Source organism: Falco naumanni, chromosome 9, assembly GCF_017639655.2.
Source record: "Falco naumanni isolate bFalNau1 chromosome 9, bFalNau1.pat, whole genome shotgun sequence".
Classification (NCBI taxonomy): Eukaryota; Metazoa; Chordata; class Aves; order Falconiformes; family Falconidae; genus Falco; species Falco naumanni.
This window is the reverse complement of record NC_054062.1, coordinates 4,755,870-4,774,444: the sequence shown is the minus strand read 5'-3', so window position 1 is coordinate 4,774,444 and position 18,575 is coordinate 4,755,870. Positions and strand designations below refer to the sequence as shown.

General features: G+C 57.5%; 1 protein-coding gene across 2 annotated transcripts in view; it reads left to right on the top strand.

Moving 5' to 3' along the window:
• Positions 1 to 15,721, top strand: part of ARRDC1 (arrestin domain containing 1) — a 39,933-nt gene extending 24,212 nt beyond the window's left edge. The window contains exons 3-8 of one of the 2 annotated variants that reach the window (XM_040607119.1): positions 7,077 to 7,127; positions 7,683 to 7,837; positions 8,326 to 8,508; positions 8,881 to 9,057; positions 9,241 to 9,697; positions 10,602 to 15,721. In XM_040607119.1, coding sequence (XP_040463053.1) covers positions 7,077 to 7,127; positions 7,683 to 7,837; positions 8,326 to 8,508; positions 8,881 to 9,057; positions 9,241 to 9,678 — 1,004 coding nt within the window. In that variant the 3' untranslated portion in view covers positions 9,679 to 9,697; positions 10,602 to 15,721. The remainder of the gene's footprint in view (positions 1 to 7,076; positions 7,128 to 7,682; positions 7,838 to 8,325; positions 8,509 to 8,880; positions 9,058 to 9,240; positions 9,698 to 10,601) is intronic. The other variant, XM_040607118.1, reaches the window with a different exon arrangement.
• Positions 15,722 to 18,575: the final 2,854 nt, after the last annotated feature.

The window sequence follows — 18,575 nt, the reverse complement described above, 5'->3', positions numbered from 1 at the left end:
CAGCGGCTCCCTCTGAGGCACCTGTATCTGCTGCAGGGATAGCACGAGCAAGTGTGTGTGTTTACCCTCATTTGTTGTAGTTTGTAATCTCGTGTATGAGTTTAATCCACTAGAGACCGAGTTGGAGTCCTCATGCTAAAGCTGCAACAGCCCAGCATTGCCTGAAGTGCCCTGACACAGACAAAATTAATGCTTCCCATCTGATCTCTGATACAGCCTCCTGCAAGCTAGTAGAGCTCTGACCACCTTGCTTACATCTAATCCTCACTTTTCTGGCCCGCAAAGGTGGATGAGGGAGAGACGGGAAGGCAGGGGTGGTGGGCAGGGTGCTGGCTGTCAGGGCTGCAGCGACTGACGGTTCTTCCAGTAGCTGAAGAGTCGGTATCCTGTAGCACAGCACGGAGGCAGGGCTACCTGTTTCTCTACCCGAAAGTGGAAAACACAAACCTGCTGCTTTCCTGCTTGCTGCCTGGAGAGCCTCGAGAGGAAAGTACCCGAGTTGTGCATCAGCAACGCTGGCCTCAGTCTTCAGCACCTTTGGAGGAGCTCACCCTCCCTAGGGGAGAGGGAAGGCTGATTTTAGGCAGCAGGAAGACTGTTGCTACAGGCGATGGCAGGGGGACCAGCAGGCACAAAGTACCTTTCCGTACTACACGATTTGGCCAGCACAGTTAATGCATCACTCGCTAAGTAGCCAGAGAGAAACTGCCATATGGCTCACCCTGCTGTTCCTCTACTAGAAGAACCAAAAAATATGTGTACTCCAAAGGCGCAGCTTGTTCCCACTCTAGCATCCGTGCATGCAGCAGGAGGGAGCAGAGCCACTGCTGTCTGCTTGGCAGGTTCCAGCTGGAAAAGCCGGAGGTCGGGGCAGGAGCCCTGTTTTGGCTGCTGCCTGGCTCCTGTGCCTGGGATGCAGGGACACCTTCCAGGTTCCTAGTTGTGGCTATGGAGCAAATAGTATCCTCCTCTTTGGAGGACAGAGGGAGCAATACACAGATATTAATCTTTTTTGCCCTAGTCTAGCCATGGATGAAGCCTGCCAAGGCAGAGGTGTGTGTTGTGTACCGTGCGCTGCCGTTGCCGGGCCCTGCAGCCTGCTGTGGGCTCAGACATCTGGGCTGTCTCTCCCAGCACACTAGAGCATGAGATTTCACAGGGGTCAGTAATGTGGCTCGTCTGAGTCTGTCGTGTTTGTGCATCAGTGACCAAGGCATCTCTCAGCCCTCTTCTGGCTTCTCTCCAGTGCCTTCCCCCACTGGCACCAACCTGGAGGTCCTGGCTTTGTTGTGGTGGCGGCCAGCCTTGCAGGGAGACGGCTGTGACTGCCTGTGGCTTCCAGCTGTCCAGGGATGGAGACACTGAGGCTGGGGGAGCCAGGCTGGGAGGAGGCGTTTGGCAGATGTCCTTGCGGTGGCACTGGTTTGAACATGCAGCCCAGGCAGATCTGGCCCCACCAGTACTGTAAGACTGACCTGTTTGCATGGGCCACTAACTGAGAAAGCTGCAAAACAGCCCTGGGAAGCCCAGGTGGGATGCAGCAGGTCGGACTCTGTGTCCTTGCCTGTGTTGGTTTCTCCTGAAGCCCAGCCCTGCCCTGCTGTCATGCGGGGGCAGAGGCTGCCAGAGGACCTTTCCCAGCCCTCGGTTGGCTGCTGGCAGGGCAGGGTGTGGGCAGCAGCTTCCCCTCACTCTCTCGGAGGGATGGTGGGTTTGGAGGGCTGGTGACTTCCTCTGGCTGCTGGTTCCACCTGGGTAGGTGCCTGGCAGCCAGGAGCCAGGGAAGCTGCACTGCTCAGAAGAGGCTCCAGAGCCTTTCAGCACCTGAGCTGTGGCGGAGTAAGCCCAACTTGGATCATTTGTTTAACAGTGTAAATACAGACGTGTGGTCATTTCACCCACACACGGTTATGACTGTGTCGTGTTTTCCCATGTGGTTGTGCAGCGGCATGCTGGTTTGCAGCGAGCGTAGAGAAACCTTTGTGGGTCAAAGCAAAGCTGTGTGCCAGGAGGAAACGGTGCATCCAGCAGCTGGGTAGGCTCAAGGACATGCTCAGCTCGAACTTTGCCTGGGAGCCCCATACAGCCCTGGGGAAAACCCGTTCTGTCCCTCCACTGCACACCGGTGTGACCGCAGGTGCCCCAGGTGCTGTGGGACAGTGCTGCAGCACTGAGGCTGTCGCGCCGTGCAGGGCTGGGCTCGGGGCCATGCTCCCCAGCACTGGCAATGCCTTGCAGGCTCTGATCGTGCAGGGGAACCCCATCAGGCTCTGGCTGTGTCACCACGTTACCTCCTGGGGACCCGGCAGAGGGCTCAGCATCAGCTCTCTGGATCAAAGCATTTCTTTTCGGGTCCTGCCAGGCCTCCTCCACATCCACTGGTGCAAGTGAACAACCCCCCATCCCAGTGCGGAGCGGAGAGGAGCAGCCGAGCCGGGAACGGGAGAACCCGTTTGCTTCCAGACAGATCTCCACTGTATTCAGGGAAATCTCCAAGGTCGCTCTGCTTTGCACTGTAAGACAGCTCTTCCGCATCATTTGCATGTTGTTGTTGCTGCTGCTGCTTGTCTGAGTTTATTCTTTTTCCAGGCTGTCTGGGGTAGCAGCTCCTTTCCCTCCAGGAATTTTTAGGGAGGATGTTTCGAAAGGCCGTGCAGAGGCAGCCAGTCTGCTGGCTCAGTTCCTATCGGGAGGAAAGGCTGCTGCAGGTATGGCCCCACAGCAGAACCCTGCTAATCCAGCTGCCTGTGTTGCCTAATGGATTTCTCAAGGTATTTTTAGCTGCGTGTAAACTTCAGGAAAAGCTTTTTTGCGGCTGAACACACTATGGCCTTTGTTCAGGCTTCTGGCAATGGGGAGGTAATGGCTCAGCGCAGCTGCGGTGGCTTGCACAGCCCTTTCCTCTCGCAGTGTGTTTGCAAGCTGCTCGAGAGCATCGCAGCCTGCTGCATGGGGCTCTGGGAGATCCCTCGAGCGATGCTGGACCCCTGGCCTGCTCTTGCCCGTGCACACACTGTGGCTTCGTTTGGCAAAGCTGCTGGTTCAGGAGCAGCTTGGAAAGGAGCTATCAGGCAGGGCTGCCTCCCTCGGGTTTCTGCATGGTGGGGTGGCTGTTGGAGGAAACCATCTCACCTCTGCCTGCTGTCAACAGCTGTCTCTGTTGCAAAGTCAACTTGCAAGTGAAATTAGCGCATTAAATGTCCTGGATCTTTCCTAGAAGCTCTCAGGGCTGGAAGGATAGGGGCAATGAGCAGCTTCCTATGGGCTTTGTGTCCGCCTTGCTGCCTGGATGCTGGAGTTGCACAGGAGATGCAGCTGGGCAGGCAGAACAGTTTCGCATGCTGTGCATGCTGCCCTGTCCTGCTGTTGTGGTGGCTGTGCAGGTTGAGTGAGCATTGCAAGTGTCCCTTGCAGGGAGCCGAGGTGGCTTTTGCTGCTGTTTTCCACAAGAGAGGTACCTGGGTGCTGGCACAAGGTTAGACTGTGCCCTGCCTGTGCTCACAGGGTGGCTGGGACAAGGGAAATTGCAGATTTTCCCCATTATAGCAAGACCAGTCAGCATTTGGAAATAGAAGCTCAGCCTTTAGGAGCAGAATTGCCAGCTGGAGAGTTTAAAAGTAGTTGCCACCTCCCTTCCCTCTGTAAGGGGAGACTCAGCTTGGGACTTGTCAGCTTTCCACCTGCCAAAGGCACCAGACACATGGCGAAAGACCAAAATGGCTTTGTAATCCCAGGCACGTTGAACATGGAGCCTCCACTGTGTGCTGGGGGAGCTTTGGCCAGGAGAGATGAGCAGGAGCCCAGGAAGGAGCTCCAAGGGTGCCTGAAGCTGGGATTGGGGGTCCCCAGGCAGGTGGAGGGCTGAGGGTGCTGCTCCTGTCATAGCCTTTCCACCAGTGACCTGCCCAAACAGCTTCCATGCTCACAATAAGGCCAAGAAATGCAGGTGTTGAGCTGGATGCTGGGGCGCGGTGGGCAGCTGGCTGTTTGGTAGCTGTGCTAGAAGTGAAGCCGCCTGCAGTGGTGGCTGCACCTGTGGGTAGGACCTGGGTGCTCGGTCCAGCCTGCTGGAAAATTCCCTGTACCTGGAGGATCTCCGGGCAGGCATAAAGATGCTTCCCTCTCTTTGGGGGAAGAAGAGTGTGGGCTGGAAGGAGCAGGTCTGAAAACAAGAGCTACTGCTAATTGCCTGCAGCATCTCTTTCCTTAATGGAGTGGAGAACAGAGCTCACTGCATTTTCCTGGCTGCCTGCTTGGTGTAGGACAGAGGTCTGGGCTCTCGTGGCTGCAAGCCAAGTGCTACTGCAGTGCCCTCGGTCTGCGTGAACTGGGATGGGGAACAGCTTTAGTCTGGGATGGCTGGTCTTGAAACTCATCACCGGCTGTGAAGAGCAGGAATGGCCTTTTCTAGCCCTTACGGGCAGTTTGTTGTGGGCAGGAGCTGTGGGAGGAATTTGCAGGCTGCTCCCTGCCCCAGGTGGGCTCACAGCCAGTCTGGGTACGCTGTGAGCCAACAGGTTTTAGGGTGCTTGGGCTTGGGTCTGAGCTGTCGGGGTCATCCGTGCTGACCTGTGGGCAGTTCTCACTTGGTGACTTGCTCTGAGGCTGGGCTACCTGTGTGGAAACTGTGCCAGGGCACAGAGTCACGCGGTGGCTCCAACAGCCAAACCACATCCTCTGCGAGTGATGCTGGCCATGCACGTTGCTGTGAGAGTGTTTTGCCTTGCTTGGTGCTGCCGTTGGGAGAAACCTTCAGGACCCCTGGCTTTCTGCAGGGGGTTAGGAACTGTGAACGTGAGATGCTTGCAGGTTCACCTCCAGCACGACTTTCTGTTGGTGCACGTGAGCTGGGTAGGAGCTTGGCCGAAAGGACCTGTTGGATCATGCTGCCTGTAATGTGGAAGAGGAACTTTCACTTTGTGGAGTCCATGAGCTTTTCCTGAGGGTCCTGGAAAGCTCGTGAAGTTTCGTGCTCCTCGCAGGAGACCTGAAATCACTGCCTGCGTGTTCATCTGGGGCTCTGCAGGTCAGACAGCTGGAAAGTCTCCAGGTCTTGGTGAAAACTCAGCGGCCACTGCCCTTTGGGGCTCTCATCTGCCTTCTGTCTGCATTGCAGTGACAGGACTTGCTCCCTCTCCCTTTCAGGTGGAGCCAGTCCCCTTAGCGCAATGCAGAAGCTGTGCGGGAGAGTTGATGTATTACACTTTATTGATTCACTTTCTGAAAGCGAAATGATAATAAGGTCAAAGTTGAACGGTGCCCGGTGAAAGGCAGAAACCCTTGGAGCAGCACCAAGCTCTGGCTTAGTTGAGCCATTCGGATTAGCCAGACTTTACCCCGTAACCGACAAGCAGAGGCACCTGCTGCATCTCAGCTGCTGCCCTGCACGGAGGGATGCTGCCCGGGGAGGGGGCAGGAGGAGCTGCCCTGCTCTGCCTGTCCCAGCGCTGCAGGCAGCAGTGCCGGCAGCAGTGCCGGCAGCGGGGGCAGTGCCTGGCTTTGTGCCTCCACCTGGTGACAGGACCTGGTGCTGCATTTTAGCCTACATAACCCGGGTTGGTTTGGGGGGCGAGGAGGGGAATCACCGGGGGGTTGTTCCGGGTGGGGTGATGGGAAGGAGCAAGTCTTGCTTGCTCCTCTTTGTAAGGGCAACGTGTATAAATAGCCATCGCTCAGTTCTCTCCTGACTTGCCTTTGTAGCGCTACGCGAAGGGATGCTTGTCGTGCTATTTATGGTGCCTGCCTGTGCGCTGCGGGCGGGCTGTGTGCGAACTGGGGTGTCCTCAGGTCCCCGAGGGGTGGCTGAGCAAGTGGAGGGGCAGAGGTGCAGCTTTTTATAACGTGAAGGATGCACTGAGTCAAACGTCACCTCCCCTGCTTCCTGCCTGGATTGCAGTGCCAGGGAGGGGGATTTACCCTTCTCTCTTCCCCACCTCCCCCCTGTCACCGCCATGTAATCCACTTAATCTCCCGGCGATAGGACTCTTATTACTGTCAGCTCTGCGGAGCCAGCATTGCTAACAGGCAAGCTGTCTCCGTCTTGCATCAACAAAAGTGCCAGCCAAATCCGGAGCCTTGGTACCTGCAGCAGTGATCCTGCAAAGCAGAATGAGCACAGCGTGGTTTCATCGGTATCTGGGTCTCCTCTTAGCACTGCCACTTTACAAACAAAACCTCTCCTGTTTACACGTATTTAACAAATGTGGATACACCTTAGTGCTTTCTTACTGAAGGCAGCTTCGGGAGCTGCCCCTGCGGGTCAGTTCAACCATCATGCTGCCCTGGGAAGCAGCTGGAATCTGGATGGGAGTGCTGGAGGGTGGATGGGGTTGGGGAGTCTGAGTCTGTAGCGGTGTCCAGCCGTGTGCTGAGTCTTGGCTCCGATCCGTGCCCTCCAGGCCACTGTTGTAGGGTGGGATATGGTTAAAGAAAACCAGTGACGAGGTTTTAACGTTGTGGTAACTTTTTCTCTGCTCCCGTTGTCTTAAGCAGCCAGACTGGGGTACTGCAGGTCCCTTCTTGGGACTGGGGATGGGTTTGGGAGATGGACCTCTGTTTCCAGCTCCTGAACACTGCGCAGTCTGCATGGGGCTAGGTATGTGGCTGAGGCTGTAGAGGCTTGATGCCCACCAAACCTCCTTACCACCCTGTGACAGTGCCTGTGCTTTCTCACCTTCCCTCTGACTGGCTGTAGCCTGCTTGAAGAAGGATAAACACACAGCAACCCTTCTCCATGCCCTGTCAGTAGTCTGGGGCTAACCACTTGCCACGGTACTGGGATCCCTTAAACTCTGCCCCAAACTACCTTATTTACTGGGTATCTTAACATAGAACCAGTCATTGGGAATGAAGCCGTCTCCCGTCCCAAGGAGTGGTGGTGGCAGCAAATGCTCCTGGTGACTCGAGCACTGCTCGTTGCATCTGCAGTTGTCCAGCCGGCTGTAGGCAGCTGAACAAGTCATCTGTTATTCCCCAGGTGGTGACCTCTCGCTCCAGAAGATTACGCTCTCCAGAAGATCATTACCATTCCAAGGCAATGGCCTGTCCAACTTACCTTTTACTCTTGTTTCCCACAGGGGTCCTGACAGCTGGAGAGCACAACTTTCCCTTCCAGTTCCTGCTGCCAGGTATGATGCAGTGGCTGAAGGCACTTCCATGTAAGCCTTGGCTTTGGCAGCCTCTCGAGGTGTGCTGAGCAGGGCTTGGGCTGGATGGCAGAGGCAGGCTGGCAGCTTGGCCTGGAGATGCTACGGGCAGCAAGCGTGAGGTCAGCCACAGACAGCAGAAGAGCTTAGAGAAGTAGGTACTTTCTGTGTTGGTGCAGAGCCGGGTCTGAGCTGTCGCTGGTGCCTCTCCAAGCGTGCCCCTGTGAGCTCTTTAGGTGTGTGCAGGGGTCCTGGTCTGTAGCCATCCATCCATCCTGCACAGTGTGCCCAGAGAGAGGATCTCTGCTCTTGCGCCTGTGGTTGCAGAGGATCCCTTCTGTAAGGAGGTTGCAGCAAGGCCTCTGAGTGACCTAGGTGTTCAGGTCTTTTTTGGGGGTATCTCTACGTGCTGTCTCTGAGGTGCTTGCAGAACTCCTCAGGTCAAGAGGAAAGCTGTTTAAAGGGACTGTACTTCCAGTTCGGAAATGCTTGGTCTGACTCAGCCTTGCGATCCTCCTCCTTCTCTCTCAACTCCAGCCTCTGCTCCTACATCATTTGAAGGCCCTTTTGGCAAGGTCCTCCATCAGGTGAAAGCTGTGATAGACACACCTCGCTTCTCCAAGGACTACAAGTGCAACAAGATCTTCTACGTTCTCTGCCCTCTCAACTTGAATGACATCCCTGACATCGAGGTAAGAACAAGGAGGAGCATGGCTGGGAAGTGCCGAGGCTTCAGCTCTTGTCCTTACCCTGGCATGCTGTCTAGGGAATAACTGTGTGGTTGGACAGCTCTCTGACCGCATGCCTGGACTGTGCAAGAGCAGGATAAGGACTCCTGATCTGTCCTGCCTTGCCGTCTGTCCCTGCTCCAAGCAATTTTTGACTCTTCTGCATGTTGCTTTGAAAGATTTAGGTGAACGTTCAGCACTCGGAGGTACTGGCCAGTATCACCAGGTGCTTGCAGAGACCTGGGTTTAGGGAACTTGCTTTGGAGGCAAGAGTGGCTAATAGAGTAGCGAAACTGGGGAGATGGAGAAGCGAGACCTGTTGTCTGTGGTAGTGCTGTGTTGCTGGTTCTTTGTGTCCTCTTAGACTGGTATTTCTGCTTGCTGTTGAATCTTTGAGTGTTTCCCGGGAGGCTCTCTTGAGCCAACATCTCTGTCTCTCTGCTGTCCTGCAGCAGCCCAACACGATGTCAATCACCAAGAAGTTCAACTACAAGCTTGTGAAAAGCGGCAACATTATCCTGACTGCCACCTCGGATCTGAAAGGGTACATCGTGGGGCAAGCCATCCAGCTCCGCACAGACATAGAGAACAAATCGGGCCGGGACACAGGGGCCGTGGTAGCCAGTCTGCTCCAGGTAACCGTCACAAAGCACAATTCTTTGGCTTGTGCTGGTACTCCACTCCCCTGCGACCTCTATGAATCTGGGGCAGTTCTCCCCAGTGTGCCTCTCCGCTGCTGGGAGGTGGCAGAAAGGAGTCCAGACCTCTGGCTATCTCTGTTTCTCTCTACCTTCCTGGGGAAAGAGGTGGTAGCACTTGTCTTGCTTAAACCAACTCAGTCTGTCATACAGTGATGGGTGTTTCTGCTCTGTAATATGCACGTTAGGTTTGTGCTTGTGCTTATTTGACAAAGCAGTTGGGTGGTTTTGTGTACCGGGTTAGGTTTGTGGGAGACAGAAGACCATCTGCAAGCTTTCTGCTAGCTGTATTTTCTCCTGTCCATACAGAAAGTGGCTTATAAATCCAAGCGCTGGATTTACGACCTGAGGACTATCGCAGAGGTGGAGGGCTCAGGAGTGAAAGCCTGGAAACATGCAGAATGGAAGGAGCAGATCCTTGTGCCAGCACTGCCCCAGTCCATTCTGCAGGGCTGTAGCCTCATACATATTGACTACTACATCCAAGTGAGTACACCAGTAGCCTTGTGGAGCTCCAGTGGGCTGTGCTGCAACTTCTGTGCTCTCTGCTGGGTTGAGCTCAATCACTGAACTCCGTAGCTGTGTGGTGTGGGTGGCCCTCACATCAGATGAACCTTCCCAGTGCAGTCTATAATGAAGAGGATGCCACTGTTTTTCCTTCTCTTCCAGGTTTCCCTCAAGTCACCAGAGGTTTCCGTCACTCTCCCCATTTACATTGGGAACATTGCCGTGAACAGGGTACCTCTGAGCCCCTCCCGCTCCATCCAGCACATACCGTCTGCAGTGGTACCCAGCGCCCCGCCAGAGGAAGAGGAGGCTGCCAGTGGTTATCACTCGATGGACAATGTCTCGATCCCCACCAAAAGCCATTCCCAGCAGCAGCCGTTCAGCTACGCCCCAGGACTGAGCTTCCAGGAGATAAGGGTGGACTCGGAGCAGACGGGCTCCCCAAACCATCCCACGCTCTGCCTGTCGACGGGAGCCACTGTCCCTTACTACGCCGAGGGGAACGTGGTGCCCGTCCCCACGGCCAGCTCGCTCATTTTGCCTCCAGAGTACAGCACGTGGGGCTACCCATACGGTGAGCAGCCCGCTCCTGAGATCTGAACGGGCTGGCAGCGCGCTGGTAAATGTCTCCTACCACGAGAGTTCCTTTGCCAGCTGTGAACTGGGTGGGAATACAGGGATGTCAGGCTGCTGGGGGCCGATGTCAGAGGGGATCATGAGATCTCTCTGCCTGCTTTAGCCTCCGCAGGAGTCCCCTCTTACAGCTGTAAAAGCCGGCTGTCCATTCCCACATCTGCACCCGTGCCCGCCCTGGGCTCGTCGTGAGAGGATCTCCCTGTTCTTAAATGAGCTTCCAGCCTCCCACTGATAGAAAAACTTCTTGGCTTGCGGTGAGGCTGGTGGGAGCAGAGCCAGGAAAACCGTGTAACTGAAATCTTCTGTCTGACTTGGAGTGGGCTTGCAGCTGGTCTGAAGACACAAGCTGCGGGGGCGGGAGCTGAGAGACTGTCCAGGGTGGAAAAGCTTGGGGAAATCCCAGCGTGCTGGATGCCTGGAGCTGTGCTTGTCCCTGCCGGCTGGGGTGGCAGGGGCCAGCAGTGTCTGTTAGCACAGTCCTGCCCAAATAAACCTGTCTATTAGCACCGGGGTGATGAGGCACTTGGTGTGTCACTTCAGCCCTGGCTTGGGGTACACGGAACGCAGGTCACCTGTGATCTGGAGGTGTTGGAGTACGTGAGGATGCTTGTGAAGGAAAGGGAGGAACAGGACAGGACTTTGAGGTGCTGATTTTAACCCCTGTAGGTGTCAGCACAGGGGTGGGACTGGCTGGCTCACGTTCTACGTGCACATGTGCAAACCCCATCTATTTCAGCAGGGCAGGGTCCTGGAGAGGGAATGCCTGTGTGCATGACGTGTGCGTTGTTAGCAGTTTGCCTTACTCTACGCTGAGTTACACGGACTGGGATGAAGGGAACCTCCCAAACACCCACCATAACGGCTCTTATTCTTTTTTTCCCCTGCAGAGGCACCTCCATCCTACGAGCAGAGCTGCAGCAGTGCCAACTCCAGCATCAACGGCAACTAGCCTCCCCTGCTTCGAGTCCCGCTGGCGCTGCCCACCCCCAGGCGCCACGGTTCACCTGCCTACCGCAAAGTCTGGTACAGCACAAGGTGTCTTTTTATCTCTCTGGCTGCTTGGTGGGGTAAATGGCACATCCCTGCCCAGGCTTTTTAAGTCTCTTTCTAGGGAGGGGGGAAGAAAACCAAAAAGGGCAGCCAGAGCAGCCTGTGTGTGCATGTAGGAGAGGTCTGGGAAACTGAACGGTCTCCTGCTGCTGCACCAAGTGCTGGAGAGCTGGTTTTGCCCCAGGGTTGCCCTCTGCAGCAGCTTGTGTTAAAGTACTGTAGTCAACACTAACTGCTTTACTATCAAAGCACCTGCGATGCCTTATCCGAAATGCTCCTGACTTGGCATGTCTCCACTGTAGGTGAAGGCTGGGCTGTGTGAACTTTCTCGTCTTTTTTAGGGGCCGTGTGCTCTCCAGAAACAGTTTTGACAGCCCTTCCTCCTTGTCCTCATGGGTCCTAAGGGTAGCTGAAACAAGAGGTTTCTTGGAGTAAGCGGGTTCAGAAGGTCAGGGACTCTCAAAAAGCCAAAAGCACAAGCCCTCGCTGTGCCCGTTTGTGCGGTGGGTGACCGGCAGCCTTTGGCCCTCGCAGTGGGCTGCACCGCTGCCTGCACGCGGTGAGCTCACTGGGGCACGTGCTCATGATGCAGGAGGCCGTGGTGAGCTGTGGAGGCAGAGCCCGGTGTTACCGTGGGGTGCCTGCCAGCCCGCTTCTGGCCTTTCCCAGCAAGGGCGACTTTTCTCTGAAAAGCCTTGTAGCAGACAGCACGTCCTTGCTCACCGCTAGACCGCAGCGCCCAGGCTGCAAGCAGGGGGGACCAGATCCCCTGTGTCCCATCTCCCAGCCCTGCAGGGTGCCCTCTCCATCCCAGCTGCCGCTGCCCAGGCCAGAATTACGTGATGACCAAGTTACAAAAGTCAGTCCAACGCTACCTCTGAGTCTGCCCAAGGACCCTGTCCGTGGAAGCCCATCCCTCGGGACAGCCCTCCCGCGGGGCTCAGCCGGGTGTCCCTTGCGGGAGCGGTCAGTGCCACCAAGCCAGTGCACGAGGGTGCTTGGCCGGGGGACTGTTCTCACCACGAGCTGGTGCTGGTTTACTGCTCGTCTCCTGAGCCACAGCAGAGTGCAAAAACGAGCAAGTGGGAACACAAACTGCTACGGCTCGTTCGCAGCCTCTGCCGGACCTGGCAGGTCAGGGGAAGAAGCTGGTGGATGTAAAACAACATTTTTCTTTTTGCGCTTCTTTTTTTACCCCTCCTCATTTAGCTTTTTTAGTTATTGACTGCCCAAGCTGAGGAAACCACAAACCAGATACTCAAGAGCTGCAGGCATCCAGCCACGGCTGAAATTATGGGCTGCAGACCTTTGGCATCCCTGAGGACTGGCCTCCAGGCTGCCTCACACTGGGCAGGCAATATCTAACAAACCTGTTAGGAGCACTGCAGCCTCTGCCACCTCATTTTAGCTCGCCGCTGCACACCCCTGGCAGGCAGCTGGGGACAAGCCCTGTTTTGCACTCTTTTCTTTGCAAATGCTTTATATTAATTTTTTTTTTTTAAGCGTTGAACTGCTTTAAGGATAGTGTAGAGAAGGTGCTGTTCTGAGCAGTGCTGGCACAACATGCACCAACGTTGATAGAATGATTGTCGTTGTCCTTGAAAAAATATATATATATATGAGATGAAGTTTTGTTTTTAATGATTGAATTCATAAATACAAATTTTAATGCTGTATTTAATAAATTATTCTAAGAGAAATGCTGTGCTTTTTCATCCATTTCTGATGCTTATTCATGTGCCTGTTCATGCCAAATCTAGGAATGCACCTTGCTGATTTCTTACAATATGAAGCAAGTTTTTTGCTCTCGCCAGAAAGGATGGTGACTTTTGCCAAGGCAGCTCGGGGAGAACAAGCACGATGCAGCCTGACCGCGGTGCTAGGCTCCTAGTTCCAGATGGCTGGAGGGAGTTTGGCACCGTGTGCGCTTGGTTCTGGAGCACTGCTGCTTCCCTGGCCCTGTGTCCCAAAGCTGTGGTTTGTCCAAGTGGCCCATGGGTCTTGGGCAGTGCTCTCTGCTGCCTGACTGGAGAGGTGAGCCGGTGGGGAGGAAGGGGAGAGTGGATTCTCCCTTCAGGAGGATGGAGATGGAACAGCCAAGGACTGGCTGGAAGGGCTGGAGACCACCAGCCCATGCCCTCTCCTAAAGGGCCATTTGGAATAAACTTATAAAAGTGGAAGAAGGCTCATTCCCATACCCACGGTTTGGTGATACCATGTCTGAAGCATGTAGGTGTTGCCTAAATGTTGTCATGGCAAGTAGCCTGAGGTGTGATCTGCGTCTGAGACACAAGGATCCTTCTTCACTCTCTGCTCAACTTATGCTTCTGCCCAGCTTTTATTAGTTAAAGACTCTCTTCTTTGCCTGGTGGTCTGTGCCTGCCACGAAAAGCATTCTTCATCTGCAGGGGGTCAAAGGCAGGTGCTTGTTTGTTCGTAATGGTGCATCTCTTCCCTGATGCTCTTCCTCTTGCTCCCAGTTAGCTGAACCTGTTTTGCTTGGCTCAGCCGGTGGCTCTTGTGCCCTTCCTTGCTGTTGGCAGTACATACCCTTCCTTCCAGGTCTCAACCCACATCCCTTCCACAGCTCTGGAAAAATTCTGTGAGTTGTCAATGCTTCTGGACCTGCTGGGTTGGACTACGGGCTTCTGAGCCAGCCGGGATCTGGGAGAGGCAGCCTGGGCTGGGACTGGGTTCCCGGATCCTTGTTCCCCATCCCTGAAGCTGAGCTGCTGGTGACATGTCTAGCCCATGTTTCTTGGCTGGAAAACTTGATTGCTGTTTGGTGACTGTGGCCAGAGCCACTGGGCTGCCTTTCTAGACCCCCAGCCAGTGTCTGCCCACCTTGTTTAACCTTCACAGCTGGGAACGCAGTGTTCGCGGTGGAGGCTGGAGAGGAGAGGCCAGCTGTATCGCACACAGCTCCTGTGTTGTGCCCAGCATCTCTGCAGCACTCCCGTGCACCTGAGCTTGTTCTCCAGATTGTTTGCTACGAACTGGTCCTTCAGCACCCGGTGCTGCACGTGGAGTCCACTTTGCAAAGCAAGGAGCAGGTGGGCACGCTCTTCTTCGCTGCTGAGGAGTGTCCATCTCCCCTGGCTGCTGTGGAGGGAGCGGGAAGGAGTCGGAGCTAGGCTTCATGGTGGTCCTCATTCTTTTGGATGCTGGGGCTGGGCACGCGCAGCTCCTGCGGAGCGATGCCTCTGTCAGACCCGCGAGGCAGCTCTGGCCAGGATGCAGCAGGTTATCGCCCTGAATTTGGCTCTGAGCGACCTCGCTGTTGTGCAAGCAGCCAGCCGTAACCAGCGCAGCACCGTGATTTCCACCATTCCTGCCCAGCCTTGCCTGTCCCCCAGCGCTGCGGCAGGGAATTGAAGCCTGACGCAAAGAGCCTTGTTCGTGTCTCATGGACCCCTTTGAAACGGTCCGGGACTGCAGGATGGAGGAGTTCGTCCAGCTCTTCTTAAACCCGCCTGCAGCTGGCCCCAGGGTGCTGTGGCAGCGAGGTGCTTGGGGTACGCGAGTGCTTTGGGTGAGCACGATGAGGCAAAGCCCGGTGCCTGGCTTTGAGTACGTTCCCTTCTGGAGAGGGCGAGCAGACAATCCCTGCACTCTGCCTTGTTGCTGTCTCTCTTCTCTGCAGCCTCTCCAGCTTCAGCCTCTCCAAGTCCTGGGGAGTTTCTCTAGGCTCTCGGTCATCCTTCTCTCCTCTTTCTGAACTCTGGAATAAAGAGGGGGAAAAACCCCTTTTTTCCGAACCCAGCTCTGGGTGAAAAAACTTCAGTACATAGGAATTCAAATTCCTGGCTCAAATTTTTTAAGCAATTGGTTTTGGTTTGTTTGAAATGGGGAGGGGAAGTGGTGGGACATGAGTGAAGCTTGAGCTAATTGTTTCCAAACTCAGCATTCAATGGAAAATACCAAAAACGTCATCTGCCTTTTTTTTTTTTTCCTCTGCTTCTTTTTTGTCCTTCATGGTTTTGTTCTTGTCCTGCTCTCCACATGTGCTGCCTTCATGTTTTTGGCTTTTTCGTTGTTGTGTCCTACTAAACTCTGCTTTGGCACCTGTTGTCCCGCTGCCCACAGGAGATTGGGAAAGGGGGGACGGGGAACACACGGAGGCTCTTATTGTTGGACCAGTGAATCTTTTTTAGCTTTCCACTGAACTTCCAGTAGTTTTGTAGAAGTAAATATTTTCTGCTAGGTAGTTTTCCTGTTGAGCCAGCACAAGAGAAGAGACAAAGGGTGTTCTGAGGTCCATTTGGTTTTTATTCTGTATTTGTAAGTATTTCCAACTATCTGCAAGAGGAATGTCCCATCCCTCCTCCCCAAGAGAGACTGGTGGGGTAAAACCCTCAAAACTCGTGCCCTTTCTTGTACCAATACTCATGGCTGTAATTCTTTATCCCCGTGGTTCTCTTTACAGATTTTGGGGTTTTATACGACAATATTTGTGACGGCTCTGTACAACCGGAGACTTCTGCGCAATTTATTACTGGGTTTTAAAATGTAAACTAGTGGTTTTACATGTTTGCCACGGCTTTGGGGGGAGTATTTTTGTCCTGGGTTTTAAAACACCAAATGTAAAGATCTGAAAGGGTAAATAAAGCGCTTCTTTTTTTTTTTTTTTAAGACCATGGGTGCTTTTGCTGGGGGTGGGTGTTTGATGAGCACAGCCTGTCCGCTGAGACCCACCGGGAGGGCATCGGTGGGCGAGAAGTGGCCATCAGTTTTCAGAGGCGGCATCCACAGCGGCAGCTGGAAGGGAAAAGCTGGTTTATGGCCAAGGCGATGGCAGAGCCACGTGTCCCCCGCGTGTCCCCCGGCCCCGGGCAGCCGCTGCGAGGGGAAGATGCTGCTGGGGCCATCTCGCTTGTGCCCACGCTGCCGCCATGGGGAAGGGCCCAGCTGGAAGGACGTGGAGGACGGAGGAAGCGCCGGGGCGGTTGGTTGGTCTCTTCCTGCTGGCAGGAATCCCAGGATGTGGCGTCCGTCCCTGCTCGGCCGGCTCGGTGCGGGAGAGGGCGATGTCAGCCTGGCTGGAGAGCCGCGCCGCCACGGCCGAGCTGCGGGCTGGCCTCATGCTGCCTGGGGCTGAGCCCCTGCCCCACACACCCCTGGGGCTGAGCCCCTGCCCCACGCTATCTGGGGCTGAGCCACTGCCCCACACTGTCTGGGGCTGAGCCCCTGCCCCACGCTATCTGGGGCTGAGCCACTGCCCCACGCTGTCTGGGGCTGAGCCCCTGCCCCACACACCCCTGGGGGCTGAGCCCCTACCCCACACATCCCTGGGGGCTGAGCCCCTACCCCACACTGTCTGGGGCTGAGCCACTGCCCCACACTGTCTGGGGCTGAGCCCCTGCCCCACACACCCCTGGGGCTGAGCCCCTGCCCCACGCTGCCTGGGGCTGAGCCCCTGCCCCACGCTGTCTGGGGCTCAGCCCCTGCCCCACACACCCTGGGGGTTCGCAGCAGGGAAACGGGGCAGTTAATGGCCAAACAGGTCTCGCCCTTGCCCCGTTCACTGTAACCGGCCCGTGAGGCTGAACTGGGTGGGCCAAGAGCCGTGATGGCAGGTGGTGGTGGGCTGCGAGGGCTCGCTGCCTTCACGTTATTTCTCCTTGCGGGAGCCTCTTCCCTTCCTGACGGCCCAGGGAGGTTTGGCCCAGGTGTCCCCAGCTCCCGCTCAGCAAGATGAAGCCCCAGCAAAGGCACAGGGAGGGGGGCCAGCAGCCCCTGGCCCTGCTGCTGCACCCACTGCCCTCTCCCCCCAGCCCCAAGCACTGGTGTGAGGGTCTGGGGGAGCCAGGGCTGGGTGCGGGAGTCTGGGGGAGCTCGGATTGGGTGCAGGGGTCTGGGGGAGCCGGGGATGGGTGCGGGGGTCTGGGGGAGCCAGGGATGGGTGCAGGGGTCTGGGGGAGCCGGGAATGGGTGCGGGGGTCTGGGGGAGCCGGGGATGGGTGCAGGGGTCTGGGGGAGCCGGGGATGGGTGCGGGGGTCTGGGGGAGCTGGGGCCGGGCATGGGTGTCTGGGGGAGCTGGGACTGGGTGCAGGGGTCTGGGGGAGCCGGGGATAGGCATGGGGGGTCTGGGGGAGCTGGGGCTGGGTGCGGGGGTCTGGGGGAGCTGGGGCTGTGTGCAGGGGTCTGGGGGCCGCAGGGTGCAGGTGGGCGCTGCCCTCCCTCCCACGCCAGCTGAGCATCCCCAGCACAGCGCGGTGGTCCCGGGTGACGCCGGGTTTTTCCCGCCGCGCCGCATCGAGGGGCTGGGGGCTGGCGACGGACGGTCACTCCATGCTGGGGGGAGCCAAGGGGGGGACACCCACCCCCGCCACCACCGGGGCAGGGAGCGAGACCCCGGGGACGCGCCTGGGACCCCAACGGCAGGGACTCCGCGGGGGGCTTCTCGGGGGGATATTTTAGCTGCTACTAAACCGGGGCGCGGCGAGGGCCGGGCTGGGCAGCGGCTCCCCCGGCCGGTCCCGCCTCAGCCCCGGGGACTCTTATTTTGACCGCGGCGCGGCCGGGCGGGGGCAGCAGCAGCCGCGGCCGGGCCCGGCTCCGGGGCCGCGGGGGGGCCGTGGGTCCGGGGCCGGCCCGTGGGGCTCCGGGACCGGCGCGGGGGCCGTGGGGCCGGCTGCCCCTTGCCCTCCCGGGGGCGGCAGCGCCGGGGGAGTGGGGCCGCCGCCTCTCGCTGCGGTCTGGGGTCTTGCCTGCAGCCTCGGACGGCCGTTTGGGGTCTGTCACCCCCCAGAGAAGCCCCCGCACCCCGGCACTCGCGGCTCTGCTGGGTCCGGGGGTCCCGGTGGGGCTGGGGGTGGCAGCCCGGCGGGGGGCCGGGGCTCCGTGGGTGGGTTACAGGGGCTGCCACCAGGGCAGATCCTGGGGTACCCCCGTGCGGGTACCGGGGGGCACCTGTGCTCGCCACCCCGGAGCCTCCTGGCTTCCGTCAGGGCAGCGATGGCCGCCCGGCACCGGGGCGGGGAGCCCGGCGGTGGCCCCAGGCGCAACCCCCCGGCAGAGCAGGGTTTGTGGAGAAAGGCGGCAGAAGATGGGGGGACCCTGGGGTGGCTGGTCAGAGATCTGTGAAGTGACATCGGGCCACCCAAAGCCCTCCTCCACCCGGTTCCCAGCCCAGCAAGAAGCCAGCCGCAGCCGGACCCCCGCACCTCGATGTGGCTCCCCGGCTGCGGAGCCCGTGGGGCAGGGGGGGGCGTTTATCTCCCCCTTGCAGTATCTTCTGCTTTACTGAAGAGCTGTAAAAGGGATGATTGTTCTGCAATCATGGCTTTAGGGCCTGGGCGTTGGGAGGGGATTTGGGGTGTGTGAAAGCAGCTACAGGGGATGTGAGAAGGGGACAAAGCCCTGGAAAGACGCTCCGTGGGGTGTCCCCCTTCCCCTAGCCCACCCGTCCCCGGCTGTAGCAAAGAGAGGTGCTTAAGGCTGGGATCGGCTGGTGCTCTGGCCCCACGCCGGGCCGCAGCCGCGGGCGGCAGGGATACAGCCCATGGTGGGGTACCCCCCACGGCACGAGGGGCCAAGGCCGCCGTGGCGGGGTCTCCCGATGGAAGTAGTGAGGATTCCGCGGTCCGAGGGGTGCCGGCGCGGCCGTGCGTGGGGAGCGAGGGGCCCCGTCCCACCCGTGTCCCCGTCTCACCCCATCCTCATCCCACCCCCTGCCCGGCGCCGGCTGTACGGCCGGCAGCTGATGGGCGCCGCCATGATGCCGTACGGCCGGAGGGGCGCCGTGGGGGCCGCCATGATGCCGCACGCATGCGCGATGGCCGGCGGAGCGTCTCCATTGAGAAGTGAG